Source organism: Ornithodoros turicata, chromosome 6 (genome assembly GCF_037126465.1).
Source record: "Ornithodoros turicata isolate Travis chromosome 6, ASM3712646v1, whole genome shotgun sequence".
In the NCBI taxonomy this organism is placed as follows: Eukaryota; Metazoa; Arthropoda; class Arachnida; order Ixodida; family Argasidae; genus Ornithodoros; species Ornithodoros turicata.
The window spans coordinates 14,523,763-14,538,096 of NC_088206.1; the positions used below are offsets into that span (position 1 = coordinate 14,523,763).

The 14,334-nt window shown below is 43.6% G+C and overlaps 1 protein-coding gene across 1 annotated transcript; it reads right to left on the minus strand.

The window, feature by feature from the left end:
* Positions 1–721: 721 nt before the first annotated feature.
* On the minus strand, positions 722–14,134 carry LOC135399202 (G-protein coupled receptor-associated protein LMBRD2B-like). Its single transcript, XM_064630980.1, has 15 exons — positions 13,911–14,134; positions 13,370–13,554; positions 13,185–13,299; positions 13,017–13,113; positions 11,869–12,036; positions 10,883–11,093; positions 9,357–9,431; positions 8,601–8,711; positions 8,318–8,495; positions 7,991–8,172; positions 6,546–6,679; positions 6,374–6,482; positions 4,748–4,949; positions 4,543–4,647; positions 722–2,790 (listed from the first exon to the last, which is right to left on the minus strand). The coding sequence occupies exons 2-15, from the start codon at positions 13,541–13,543 to the stop codon at positions 2,585–2,587; spliced, it is 2,067 nt and encodes a 688-aa protein (XP_064487050.1). The 5' UTR covers positions 13,544–13,554; positions 13,911–14,134; the 3' UTR covers positions 722–2,584.
* Positions 14,135–14,334: the final 200 nt, after the last annotated feature.

A 14,334-nucleotide genomic window follows, 5' to 3' on the forward strand; every position in this document is an offset into this window, starting at 1 on the left:
AGATTGTGGGAAAATGTGCATGCCCTTGTGAGGGAGAGCACTGGGGGGATGCCACACCCTCTTTCAGCTAACACACACACCACATCTGGCTCACCCAGCATGTTCAAAGCAGGTTTGGTAGGCAGTATGAGTGAACTAGTAACAAGAATAAAGACATTGCAACGTTTTGTCTTCTCTCAAATTTGCATAAAAGTGCCCCGCTGATTTGGGATAACCTGACTAGGAAGTGAAGCTGCAAGGGGAACTGAAAAGGTGGGCTTTTGGAAAAGTCGCTTTTTCCAATGGCAGCTCGCACCGTGCAGCACACACATTCTGAAACCCTGCTCTGCAAATGCTCTAAGGGCTGCCCAAGATTTTCGTAATACCAAACCAAATGATTCCACATTTGATTCCAATTTCAATAAGAGACTTCTCTATTCAAATTCTGAATCAAAGCGATGCCTTTTCCAGGCTGGATACATTCAAATAGTTGGAATGCGGCACTTATGAGCCCAAAAACACGAGGGGAAAGGATGTAAAACAAAGGGAGCGTTGCCTCATGCAAACATCCACGTACACATCACATGTGTATGCTGTTTATCCATATATGTGCTTATTTGCTTTCGTTATGAGTCTATTCACCGCATATTTGCTTCAGTTACACAACTATTCACTTCTGTTTCAAAATCACTATTCGCACAGCCCGAAGTACCTGATAAAAATTTGACATTGGTGTGCTTGGTACCATCCGAAGTAGTGTATATTTTATTACGCATCACATGGTCACAGCAAAAAAGTTTTATATATACAGAGACCACAATGCAATTTCTCATTAATGTATAGTAAAACGTGGCACGTTCGGTTTCAGACTAGATGACCAAACACAAGCAAAAAAGCGTGTTCCATTGCACAGAAGACTACCGTCCCACCATCTATACGAGGGCCTCGTATATTACGAGACTTTTTTCTGGGGGTGCACCACACAGTATGTATGAGCACCACTCATTCATGCGTGTTTCTAACTGCCACATACCGAGAAATGCATAGAAAAAATAGCTGTTGCGTGGCTCAAAGGGATGCACATTTGAGTGCAACAAATATTTCTGCATATTTACATCGATGCTCGAGTATATTTTAACGCAAATGAAACGTGTAACGCATTACTCTCTCATGGTTGTAGCTAGGGATGGACCAACTGAATCCTCGAATCCTAGGCAGGGATTCGAGATTTGCGAATCCGAATCCTAGTGCCCAAAACGACGAATCGAAGCTTTCGAATCCGCCAGCCACGTTTGTTTGTTTCTTTTTCAGACTGGCGCCTCTGGAGTCCGCCGAAAGCCTCATTGGCCGACAGGTGTTTTCTTGTTTGTTTACATTGCTCTGGACTGAAAGAGTTCATACAGGAACTGTTACATTACAAGTTGAAAAGTAACCTGGTTTTGCTTTTGATTGTTGCTTAGTTTTTTGGAATTAATTCAGACTCGAGAATTTATGCGCTTCTTATAGTCGATGAACAACATGTTAAATAAATTAGGTTTAAGAAGAACTATATGGGTATAATTTGTTCTGAAACTGAAGCATTATTTAATTTGTTTTTCATTACATAAAGGCATCATATTCTGCTTCAAAACACTTTTCACTAGAAGTGTTTTTTTCCTGGCTTTTTAAACTCTTTTTAAAGAACGCATTCGAAAGATTCGAAATTCATGGATTCATAGAACCTTCCTTGGATTCGGACTCTGACTCGAAAAATTTTGGATTCGTCCCATCTCTAGTTGCAGCTAAACAATAGTGCCTGTCAGACATACAGAGAACACTCCAATGTTTTGTAAATACATAACTTGGTCTACAAGTACTTCCAACCAAGGAGCGTTTGGTTTATGCCACGATTTTCAGAGCAAGGACGAGGACAGCTACGTAACAGATCTTCTCCCACACACAGTGCAACAGACAACGTACGGATACACACAGATAAACTACGCAACATGCGTACCTATGTTAAGAAGCTGGCTCCTGCAAGAACTGTACATGGAATGATGCTTTACTACAAGCGGCTCCTTCAAAGGTAGTACATGCGTAACTCCCTGGACATGTAAAGTCTAACAAGTCGTGCCAGCGGATGTAGCCGCTGAACTCAAAAAGCCCACGTTATTACTTCAAGATACATATCTAGTAACAAAGCAACTGCCTCCACAAAAAAATTCAAATTAAAATTCCTACGTTTTAGTTTTTTGCAACAAGCGCTAAAATAAATAAAACCACCAAAGTTTTGGGGTGACACCTTTGATAATGTACATACCTCAAAGATCTAGTATAGCTCCAGATCCACGTTCGTGAGATGAGTAGTACTATGCGGTGAAAAGTGCGTATTTTTACGCACAGTCAAGATGCAGCGTGCACATTTGCAGTTTATCTCTATCTTACAGAGCAAAAAACGGTTGCTCGGTGGAATGCAGAAATTAATTTCTCCAGGGTATAGTTGCCACACCGTTTGCCCTTCCGAAGAGCTCAGAAGTGCACACCATTATCGATAATCGCACGCCTCTCACCACACGCGATGAACACAGAAAAACTAGCCAACGAAATGCATCGAACACGAAAGACGTTAGACGTCGTCAAACAGGCCCCTCGGTGGGTCACCCCATCGATTCGAGGGTCTACTGCTGCGACCCGTTGTGTCTATATCGTATGGGTCGCGTCGAAGGCGGTCAAGGTCGTTCCTCTGCCGCACTTCTGTGTAGTCCACCGGTTCGACGTCTCGAAGAAGCTCGGCACGGGCACTTTCTTCAGACCCTGAGCGAGTCATGCCACCTTCGTCCAAGAAATATTGAATGAGATTTTAACAACTCATCAATGACACGCACTCTCTCTATTAATCAATACACACTATGAATAGAACCTGAAGCTTTAGGGTTTTACCCGATTCTTCCCCGAATTTGCACCCCGAATTGAAGGTTGCCTCTTTAGGGTGAAACCCGATTTTTACCCGACGAATTGCCCTCTCTGGGATGTCTGTAGGAATGCACCAACTTACTTGTTTGGCAGAAAAATGCAGTTACATCACCGTTTGTACCAAACCGCTACAGTTAGTTTGAATAACTGAACCTGATTTCCCCCAGATTTTAGCGTAATGGAAGTTTTTTCACCCGAATTCGCATGAATTTAGTGCACATGTTCATTTACCCGATTTTTACCACCCGAATTGAGAAAAAAATATTTCCCGAAAACTTCAGGCTCTAGCTATGAAGAATCAATACACAATCTATCAACGACCTCTAACACATCATCCCTAACCGTTTAAATACCGTGCCAACGATGAGGACTGTGCCCAGGACAAGAACAGTCTGTTCGAAATATCAGTGGCTCTCCCCCTGACAAGGGGAAACTATGTTCTTCCTTTGACGGAGCACAAGAAAATGCTGCATGATGCAAGGAAGAATATCGTACAGCATAATGGAAGCATCAGAATTTTACTGTAGTATTTAACTAATTACTAACTTCTACGTGAGTTGCCAACTTCTGATGCCTGACCTTACACACTTGTATAGAGCTCTATGCTGCGATATTAAGAAACACTAGGTGGAGCACATCATCATATGCAGTCAAGCCTTGTTTTACGATCTGTGAATTCCCTTGCTTTCTCAACAGTTTACTGAGAAACCAAATATATTCTAGTCATTTAAGACCTCGATTTATGAATTCCGTCGTCTTGCGAATTTGCGTCATTCGCTGTTCATAAATCTAGCCTCGGCTGTATAAGTAGGGTCCTGTGTTTTAGGGTAAAACTTATTTTTACCCCCGTTTTGCATCATCACCACTTTGGGTAAAACCCGAAAAAACCCCAAAACAAACTTTGCAAAGTGCCGATTCAGCCACCAATTAGGTTCTGGAGAATGCTAAGCACCGCTCGCTCAACATGGCCGTTCTGCATCTTATGTAAACCTAAAATGCGAGAAGCGCCCTTTTTTTTACTTTCCACCCGGAAATCTACTTTACGACCCGATATCATCCAATTTTACCCTGTTTTACGGCTCCTGAAATAAACGACGTAAACAAAGAGAATTAGCCAAGGCAGGCCACAAATATGGAAGAAAAAGTGCTCGGGGGAAAAAGTGCCAACGCCAGGAATCGAACCTGGGTCTTCTGATTTCCGGTCATTGTAGCGGTAGCATATCTGACCCGGTTGATTGAGATTGAAATCTCAATTATCAAATTTGTGAAATTGTCAGCAATGGAGGAAGAGATTATACGACACACACAGCATCTATGGATCGTTCGGTACTGAGCAGCTCGTGAAATGTCACCGACGGAGGTATGTTCTGACGAAGAAGTTTAAAGAGCAAAACGTGCTCCGGTAACCATGCTGACAGTCAATGGTTTTATTTTTCAACTTCATATTTAACAGCGTGAATGCTTTAGTACAGGGGAACAAACTAAAAATGATTGTCAAATATCCTTTCATGGTCCCTTTAACCGCCGGATTTTCAAAAAACATAAAACCCATAAAACACAAGGCCCTACAGCGTAAGCGGAATGAAAGAAATATTTCCACTCCAAGCATACCCGTTTCAACCATGTCTTGCTGCCGTGCAGAAGATCGTGCCTGCTTCTCGTACTGAAGCCTGCGACGCAGTTCACCCTCGGCGGCACGTTGCCTTCGACCACGTTCTGGCCGCGGGAAGTGCAAGAATGGAACACTGTTAGCCTACTGCCACATTTTGTCTTCCGTATTTGTAACGCGTTGGAGCGTCACAGACGTTATACACACCGTGCTTGATGAGGTCACGTCCTTCTTCAACAAGATCCGTAGTTATATCGTCATCGCCGAGAAACTGCTCAAAGCCCAGCGAGTGAAGCACGCGCGAGCCCAGATGAAAATAGGTCGCCAGGCAAAGGACGCATATTAAAATGGGAAAATAGATGTTGAAGCCGTCGGCAATGATGGATATCACATCCATGTGGCCCATGATCTGTAGCCGTAAAAGGGGAAAATAGAGGAAAGTGTACGTGGTTAGATATACTGGTAGAAGTAGAATGCACCCATGTCCCTCACACCAAGACAAAACGGTACAAAGAGTTTCCAAACTGTGTGTTCCGTGGAACACGGGTGTTTCGCAGACTGCTTTCCTGGGTTCCCCTGAGCGGCTCGTCTACTCCAAAGTGCAAAAAAGCCAGGGTCTGGCCACAAGCGGAAGGACGACACAAACGCAAACACACGACTCCAGCTCATTTTCCTCTACACACCGACAGAACTCCCTTGGCTTGGCAGAAATAAGCAAGCCAAGCCAACTTTGACCCGGCCTAGTATGACAACCCTTGTTCAGTGCACGTACTTCTCTGGACAGCTTCGAGGACTTTATCTAGTAACGGGAGAGGGTGGAGTCATGTCGCCTCCTCTCTTCCTCGTCAGTGGACTTGCCTCCTTTTGCGCAGATGTACTACATGGCCTAAAGTACTTTCCTGCAAGGGGGCTGCGACACCCATAACCGTTGCCTTTCTGGCAGGTATTGGTGGGGGTAGCATCCCAGTGGGAGCCATGTTGTTTCAACCGTACACATGTAGATCCTTCTGTTTTAACATTAAGCCCAGTAAAACCTGTTTTTGCCATAGTTATTTCCATTATCCCACAGCAGAAGTTTGCATATCATGCTATCCATGCTCCAACGTATTGGCTCATGTAGACAATGCCCAAAAATAAGTAAGAACGGGACTGCTGCTTCTACTACTACTGCTACCACCACTACGACCACCACAACTACTGCTACTACTGCTAGTGCTACTGCTTATAGATAGGGAGTGACTTTTTCGGGTTAAATGCCTTTGTCAGATTTGGGGGTAAAATTCGGGCACTATATTCTAAATCTGTAATTCGGGGATTAATCAGGCGATAATTGTGCCTTCGGGTGTTATCGGGTGTGTTTATTTCTCCTCTTGTCTATTAAGTCATTTCCTAATCTCTCTTTTTTGTTTTGTTTTTTGTTGTTTTTGTGGGATCCTGACCTTGCAGCGGTAATCCCTGAAGACATAGACAGTGTTGTCACACATGGGTGTATTGCTGGGAACGTAAGTGACCCATTCTTACATGTGTTACAAATGGCGACCTTTGTTCGTCTTCAGCGGAAACATCACTTGAGGATTTCATAGTGACTGGAATTTCGGGAAGAAATCGGGTTTAACCCGAATTGGTCGGAGGTCAGTTCGGGGGGGAATAACCAGGCGGAATCAGGTTTAACCCGAAAAAGTCACTCCCTACTTATAGACTGTCTCCTTGCCCTCGTATCAAACAATGGACACTGCATCAGTTTGTTCTTGTCACAGTACAACGCCACTCTGCAGCAGCAGCATCTACAGCTTCACTTCATTTCCTACGTAACCCAAAATTGAAAAAACTCACCTCAGTGTACGCAGTCTCAACACGATTAGCCTCGCTCGTCACGTGAGTATCAAGATGGATCAGACCGAGGAAGTTGAGGCACATGGGAGGTGTCAGTCTGCACAGGAGCCTGTTACGGAAACAACGAAATGTTGAGGCGCAAAAGCACAGCCGTCAAGTGCGCGATGCGTACATGCCAGAAAATATGAGGCTGTATTCGTCCGTGTGATGATGAGGTGCCAGGTAGTAGTAGTTGAGCACACGCACCTTAAAGACTGTGTAATAGGTGCAAACACACATGTAGGCAATGGTCAAAATGGACATCACCTGCAGTGGAAAGATAAGAGATTTATACAAATCTGCCGTTGCAGCGGCATACCTGCCAACCTGGCGAACTCAAAATTCGGGAGACTGCCCGCAACGCGACACGGGGGCATTAATTCTGCGCACTCGAAAAATAGCATTGCCACTGTACTGCGATTCCTCTACGTCGTAGGCAGCCACTACCAGGTGGAGCTGCTCCGTCAACCGCAACCACGTAGGCGCGTCGTCTCAGGCTCTCCAACACTGCATTCTGTGCGGCCACAGCAGTTTCACCGATGACGGCAGTGGTCTTTGTCTTGCTTCGCTTAGTCACATTTTCGGAACATCTTCCGAAACGGCTGTCATACATGGTCACTCATGCTCAGGGCCTAAAGTTATAGGGTTTAACCCGTTTCTTCCCCGAATTTGAACCCCAAATTGAGGGTTGCCCCCTTAGGGTGAAACCCGATTTTTTTACCCGGCAAATTGCTCTCACTGAAACGCCTGTAAGAACGCACAGTAGCTTGTTTGGCAGGAAATACAATTAGATCACCGCTTGTACCAAACCAGTACAGTTCGTCCAAGTAATAGCGCCCGATTTCTCGACGTATTTAGCATACCGGAAGCTTTTCCACCCGACTTCGCATTAATTTAGAGCACGTGTTGATTTCGCCGACTTTTACCCCCAAATTCTCGAGGCTCTACTTATGCTCTGCGGCTGGTTGAGCTCAACCAGAATACCCGTGAGAAGGCACTTGGCACGTATGAGGAACACGTGCAGGTATTTCTTCTGTTTGGAGAGCGCCGTCGGAGGAGACAAGACTGTCATACGAGACTGGGATGACGATAGGATGATAGCATGTCTTCTCAAGAGGCACACAAAATACCGCGAAGCAGTGTTACGGGCTGTCTAGTTCTTCAGGAATGCGTTTGCGCAACTTTTAAAGGAAAATTAGATGAAAAGCCCAAGGCTCCAATATCCCAGGAGATCGAAGGGCACGTCCGTACAATCGGGAGACTGAACGAAATTCGGGAGTCTCCCAAATAATCCGGGCGGGTTGGCAGGTATGCGGCGGAGAACAAAGAACAGTGCTCTCGTAAAATGTACTAATCAAGAAAGGCGTGTACAGAAGCAGATAACTGCGTGTGAAAGAGAGCTAGTGACAAAAGCCCCTTCAAATAAAATCTATCTTTACCATTCACTCACTCCATGACAATGCATGCTGCCGCGTTTACAACTGTAGGCATAAGGGAGATGCAAATGTCATCTGTTCTACCTGGGAAGGCCACTACTTATCTGTACAGAAGCTGGTGAAGCATACGTGCATACGATACCTCGATTCCCACATAGTTATAGTTCTTCTCGGCAGTCCTATGGAATATGCCAAAGAGAGAGACGATGGGCGTTCGGATGAAGAAGGTCATCTCCGACCACACCACAGCAATGCTCAACACAGTCAGCAGCACACCCAGCCCACGGAGCACCCAGCCACGAAGAATGCACTTCCAGTACCACTCTGAGAAGTATACGCAGTTTCATTGCTCACAACACTTCTGCAGTGGTCACTGCGCATGATAGCAACATTCATTCGTTCAACAAAACAAAGCTAGCACCCCACTGGAATATTCTACACATTTCTACTTTCCACAATTATCACTCACCCACTACGGGAGAACAGACAATCCTCTCAAAGATAGACCTTTCCACGGTAGTGCTGGACCGAAAGCGTCTGTCGACGCTTCCCTCGTTTTTCTGCACATCTTCCCAGTAGAGGGTGTTCTCGACCAGCATCTCCCACTGGCAATAGGTCCTGTTCTTCTGTTGCAAAGCTCGAATGACCTTAAACGACCAATACGTGCGGATATGGTGGTCAAATATCACACGCTGGACTGCCAGGAGGGAAATATATATGGACACAAATGGACACACGTGCAGTCAACTGACCTGCCGGTGCAGACGAACCAGACTCTTTTCCGTAACTGCGGACCCAGAAAGTGCGTCTGCTTCGCGGCTCATTCTCGGGCGAGATCCTTCATTTCCTTTCTCACCAGGGCACTGCAGTAATTAACGCATCAACTTATTTATTCTGTTTGCATGTAATTTCTTACTGTAACTACGTATCTTTTTATTTTGGGGGGGAATGTCACAATATGATTCTGAGCGGTCTATGTTGGCACATGCTATTGATCCCATGATTTCTGTCACTACAATTCTCTCTTTTCAATTTTTTGAGTAAACAAAAAAGAATATTGTCACACATAAGCATTGAAAACACAGGAATGCCAGAAGACTATTCATCATTACACCATTGTCGCACCTATCAAAGTCATACTATTCATTATTCAAAATCGGCCATTCATTACGAGACCACCGACACTCTTGTCAAAGTCAAAGCAAGTGTTCTCGGACACAGTAAAGTTAAGAAATCCTGTGGTTTCACCCATGTTAGACTTTCGAAACTTACTACACATATGTGAATGACCACTGCACAGCACTCAAAAGCATAACTTGTATTTAATCCTTGTTAATCATTTATGATTAACCTTACATGTTGAAACAGGGCAACATCGTTTACAGAGAGGTCATTCACCTCCTGTCACAAGATGTCCAGCAAGATAGTGATGTTGTACTTCGTAGTGTGCTCCGTTTTGCAGTGAGACTCTATAGGGAGACACTACAAAAATGTGACATAAATGATACCTTTTCTAAGATGACGTCAAGGAATTTTCGAAGTGAGTGATGTTGAGACAGGCTTGTGTTGGCTTGCTGAACTTCCTACAAAAAGGGAGAAACAAATGGATGCAAAAGAAAGAAAGGTAGACCTGTGCGAATATTTGAAATTTCAAATTCAATACGAATATCTGATGGTAGTATTCGAATGCTATTTGCAACCTATCTTCAGTGTTCTAAATTTTCGAATATTTTTCGAACAGTACTGAAGAGAGGATCGTTATCGCCATTCTGCAAGTGGGCTTCGCCTCATACATCCAAGAGTTAGGTGAAGCCCACTTCACGTTACTGCAATCGTTCTTTTGGTATGCGGCTCCACTCTGCAAGTCGGCTTCACCTCATTACTCTCGAGCATTAGGTGAAGCCCAGTTTACACTGTTTACAATATTATGTCACTAAAGTCTGGGAAGCGTATACGAAGAGGGGAGTCAAGTCCTGTAGATCACATAAACAAAAGACAGAAACAGTACCTGAAGAAGCGTGGACCTCCACGCGAAAGCTTGTATAAATTAAACAAGAATCTTCAGTGTGTGTTTTCTGTATTTTGTTTATGTCACTAAAGTCTACAAATTTTGTGAGCTCATGATCAACACTATACTCTTGCCACTGCAGGTTCCAGTAAATGTATTCCCAACTTTGAGAGCTATGTGAAGCAACAGATGGAAATATGTGGCTTGTAAAAAAAAGAAAAATACAGGAAATTCACAATGTAAACATAGAAATGAGGGGATGCACACAGAGCAGGCTGCATGTAACATGTTGACTAACTCTCAGTGCAGTTCATCCCACTAATGCAGTCTACCATACACAACACAGAGGGACCCTTCTCTCACAATACGTTATGCCAGTTGAAAAGGCTCCAATGTTTGGAGCAGAACATCATCTAATGAGCACAACACCAAAAAATATTTCACCATGAGGTATTCGAAACTAGTATTTGAATTGGGCATTTTCTGATTATTCGAATTCGATTCACCATCTGAAGAAATTATTCGGATTCGATTCGCAGTGCGAGGGAAATATTCGTAAACTATTCGCAATGGAAATTTTGCTATCCGCACAGCTGAATGTAGACCAGGGGAACCAGTCAGCATCCAGGTAGAGGCATACAAAAAAGAACCAACGATGAACACTTCTTTAATGAACACTAGCTTTCATGTAGCAGACTACATTTCTTCAGGTGTAAAGGTACAACATATGATACACGAATATACACAACATACACAAGATAACCGTATGACATGTAAATGGTGAGAGCGAACAAGTGTGAGAGGGGAAAGAATGCGAGAAAAAAAGTAAACAAGGAGGGGAAGGAAAGAAAGGAAGGAAGCTACGTTGCCTGTCACGTAGTGTGACGTTGGCCTGCGAGGGAGTTCGGGGAAGACAGGCTCAAAGAAGTCGACGGACAGCGAAAGTGGCTGGAAGGCCTTTTTTTCTTACTATTATTCGCGCAGTTCTAAAAAAAAAAGGAAAGAATGGGAGCCAAGGATTCTTACCTCAAGTACATCATCCAGCTTCTCATCTGCCTCGCTCTTCTCGATGCTGAGCTTCGCCGCCTTGAAGTAAAGGTAGCGCAGGACATGACCTCTACGGCCATTGTTCCAACAACTGCGGGGTACTTCCACGAGGCCATAGCCCAAGAGTAGCACCAACAGAAATAATCCCCATGTGTTGCTGGCAGTGATGCATATCACTTTCAACTTGCCCCTGCAAGACAGGATGAACAGCAGTTTCCAGTTTATAATCTTGCTCCTGGTTTTAAGAATGATGAGCTTGGAAAAATCGCTAGACTGCAAATTTTCTGCCGCTGCATGTGCTTTGCTGGCAGGTCTATCGCTGCAAGTCAATATGAGTGAATAAGAAATGATTTACGTTCCTTCTTAACTTCTTGATGCATGCCGTGAATGAGACCAGACACCGCAGTGAGATTTCGATCAACAACTGAATGTGCCCCGAAAATGTGTTGTCATCCCTACTGCTTTTCCATTCATGCAACAAAGCACGCTCAGCCCTGCAGTTTCATCATACACAATACATAGCATTTTCCTTGAGTATAGTATACACAGAGAAAAGACAGCACAAGGGCAGCACAGTACTCAAGCCTGCAATGAGCATTTATTCAACAAACAAAGCTCGCTAGATGGGGGGACAGAAGATAGTTTATCTTGGCAGCTTCCATAAGGCCGTGAGACTGCACACACAAGCGAGCACTTTTCAAGAACCTTTGACACCCTTGATGGCATTTCACAAACATCCATGGAGTCGGGGACCATCTGAGCGAATGGTAATTGTGGGAGCGTCCAATCACCATTCAGTGCAATCCCTGTTCATTTCAGTGACGACTGAAATGCCAGTGTAACAGTGGCATTTGTTAACTGGGTTCTGCTCTCAACATGGTTAAACTATAGGTGGTGAGCTACCCCGCTCGAGGCAGGTGATTATAAATGGCTTTAATTGCGTTGTCACATTCATTGGTACTTACGCATCGAGATGCATATTAGGCTGAATGGCAACGTAGACGAGCAGGCCTGCAAAGATGAGAAGGTAGCTTCCGTAGTAAATGGCATTTTCTATCAGGGCCGTCCTTAATTTCCCGGTTACATTGAAGTCACCAGCTGTTGAATAGGACTGCATCATAGGGAGTATAATCCTGAAACAGGAAATAGAGTGACCTTAGCTTCATATTTTTGTAGAGGAATTCACCAAAATCCCAGAATCCCTGCTTTTTAACTTATTTGATGCCCTTACTGTCGCCGACATTTTCTGTGCAAATGTGTTGCAAGAGTAACTACATTTCACATCTGTGCCAGTAGTTATAGAGTATCGCCTGATTTAATTATTTCATAGCTTCAAACAGAAGACCAGATTTTTTACACCGTGATTTGAAAAAAAATATAACGCCTGACGGGTTTAATTATGATCACGTGTATATTCACCTGCATGTTTAACTGGGGTGAACTATTGGGCCCTGTAGTGTTAGAATACAATTTCGGATTGCTTGCTTTTGTATTGCTTTTTTGTATACAATTTTGTGTTTTCACACTTTTTCCTGGCAATTACCTTTGTAGTAGTGAATGCATTTTGCGCTACAATGGGGTAAATCCTGCACGCGCTTTCTGCTTCTATAAAAAAAATGTAAGGTTGACTTGACAATTTCGTTTGGGAATTGGTTCAATTGGGAAAATTCAATTTCTCGCAAATTAAATTTGAAGTAATGGCTCAGAAGTAATGGCAAAATCTCCTCTGAGATTAATAGCATTGATCCCATGATGTTCAGACAAGTACATTTTTTTATAGAATTTTATGACATGTTAGGTGAAACAACCTGTATATTGTACCGTTTCTCCGATAAAGGATGCCGTAAAAAATTGAAGCGCCACAAGTCATATATTTTGCATAGCTTCACAACCCACTCGCTGTGGGAACCTATCACAATGTTGTTTGAACAAACGACCGCTTTTGCGACATCCGTTTCAGATCGGCAAATGCCACAGTGTTGCAGCTAGATCATCAAATCCGTAATGGTGACGAGTCGAGCTATTTTGGATGGGCTCTACTCCTTTTAGTTGTCTTTGGGCAAAACTTCATGGTGTGTTGAATTAATAAGAATAAATATAAATTTGATAATACCATGTCAACACTTGTGATGTCCAGTACACCACTCTCCACAAGCTCTGCAGTACGCCTTGAGGAATATAGCTCCACGGCCACATGCAGATGTTCGTAACTGAAGGGCAGAAAGTATAACCACGATTAAGAGAACGGACATAATAGAATGCTCGAGTGCTGTAGGCTTACAGGAGACGAACGGTTCCTCGGTCGTAGTTGCATTATCAAACGTTGTATTGTGCGACACGTGGGTTGGTAATATTGTGAGTGAAGATACTTCGTGTAAGCACTGCCTGTACGCAGTCTGAAAATAAATAAATAACGTAAGCCGTTAATTGGCCATCAACTGCCAACATCCAGTTCAATGTGCTCACCGTAGATATGTCAAGAGGCAGGATGAAGATAACGATGAATGAAAAATACCAAGCGACAAACACACTAATCGTGACTAAAAGGTGGTGCTGAGTGAAGTTGCCGTAACGGTGAAGCAGGAAAGCCGCTAGCACAAAAGTGAAGCAGATTTCTGCTACTAGCGGACCTACTGCCATCCTTCAGGGTTCTGAAATACATGTATGTCACACTGCTTGTTAAAGGGAATCCTGAATGAACAAAGGTGAAACTGGTCCAGACATTAGAGGATTATACACTACAGTAAAGATGCACAACAGTAGCACTTTCCCACTGGTTTGTGGGGACAGAAGTCGCAATGTAGACAGCCGAGTACGTTTTTAACCTGCCCACTTGCGTGAAAACTCCGAATTACACTAGACAGAAAAAGCTACGTGAATGGGAAAGCCAGCAGTGGCTCCTTGTCAATGAACGACATCGTAATTTCGCCCCCAATCCAAAAAGGAATGCCCATGTCGAAATAACAGACGAAATAACACTCTTTATGTTGTGACGGCAGCTGCTTACCTCGGCAGTTCAGGTTATCCACGTTTACAAGCAGCATTATTTACACAATAAGTGCGAGGGTTCCAAGAGATTAATGACTCCGTCATGACTATGTATTCATACTTCAGAATCGTAACATCGTAAGTTCGCGTGGTTAACGTACTTCGAATTAAATGACTGCCAAAAGCACAACACACCACCTCGCCATCTTTAGATTCTGCAGCACAAAAGGCCAGTAACTATTCAATGCCACTATCCAACCCACAATCACTTGCACGCCGCAGCAAGTGTTTTATTCCTACGCTGTGCTTAATACGTTTCACGCTTACGATTGCATTGTGTAGTTCAAACAAAACATATAAATACAAAATGTAGTGATTGTATTTTTATGTACGTTAAAGTGTGTATTTACACGTTAGATTTTTTTTTATCAGTTTGTACTAAT

What these genes read in the sequence shown, in the direction of transcription:
- LOC135399202 (XM_064630980.1), bottom strand. Translation starts at nt 13,543, where the DNA reads ATGGCAGTAGGTCCGCTAGTAGCAGAAATCTGCTTCACTTTTGTGCTA. An exon ending in ACGTGACCTCATCAAGCACG is followed by an intron (nt 4,648 to 4,747) that starts GTGTGTATAACG and finishes TCCCGCGGCCAG; the next exon opens with AACGTGGTCGAAGGCAACGT. An exon ending in GCAAGACATGGTTGAAACGG is followed by an intron (nt 2,791 to 4,542) that starts GTATGCTTGGAG and finishes TCTTGGACGAAG; the next exon opens with GTGGCATGACTCGCTCAGGG.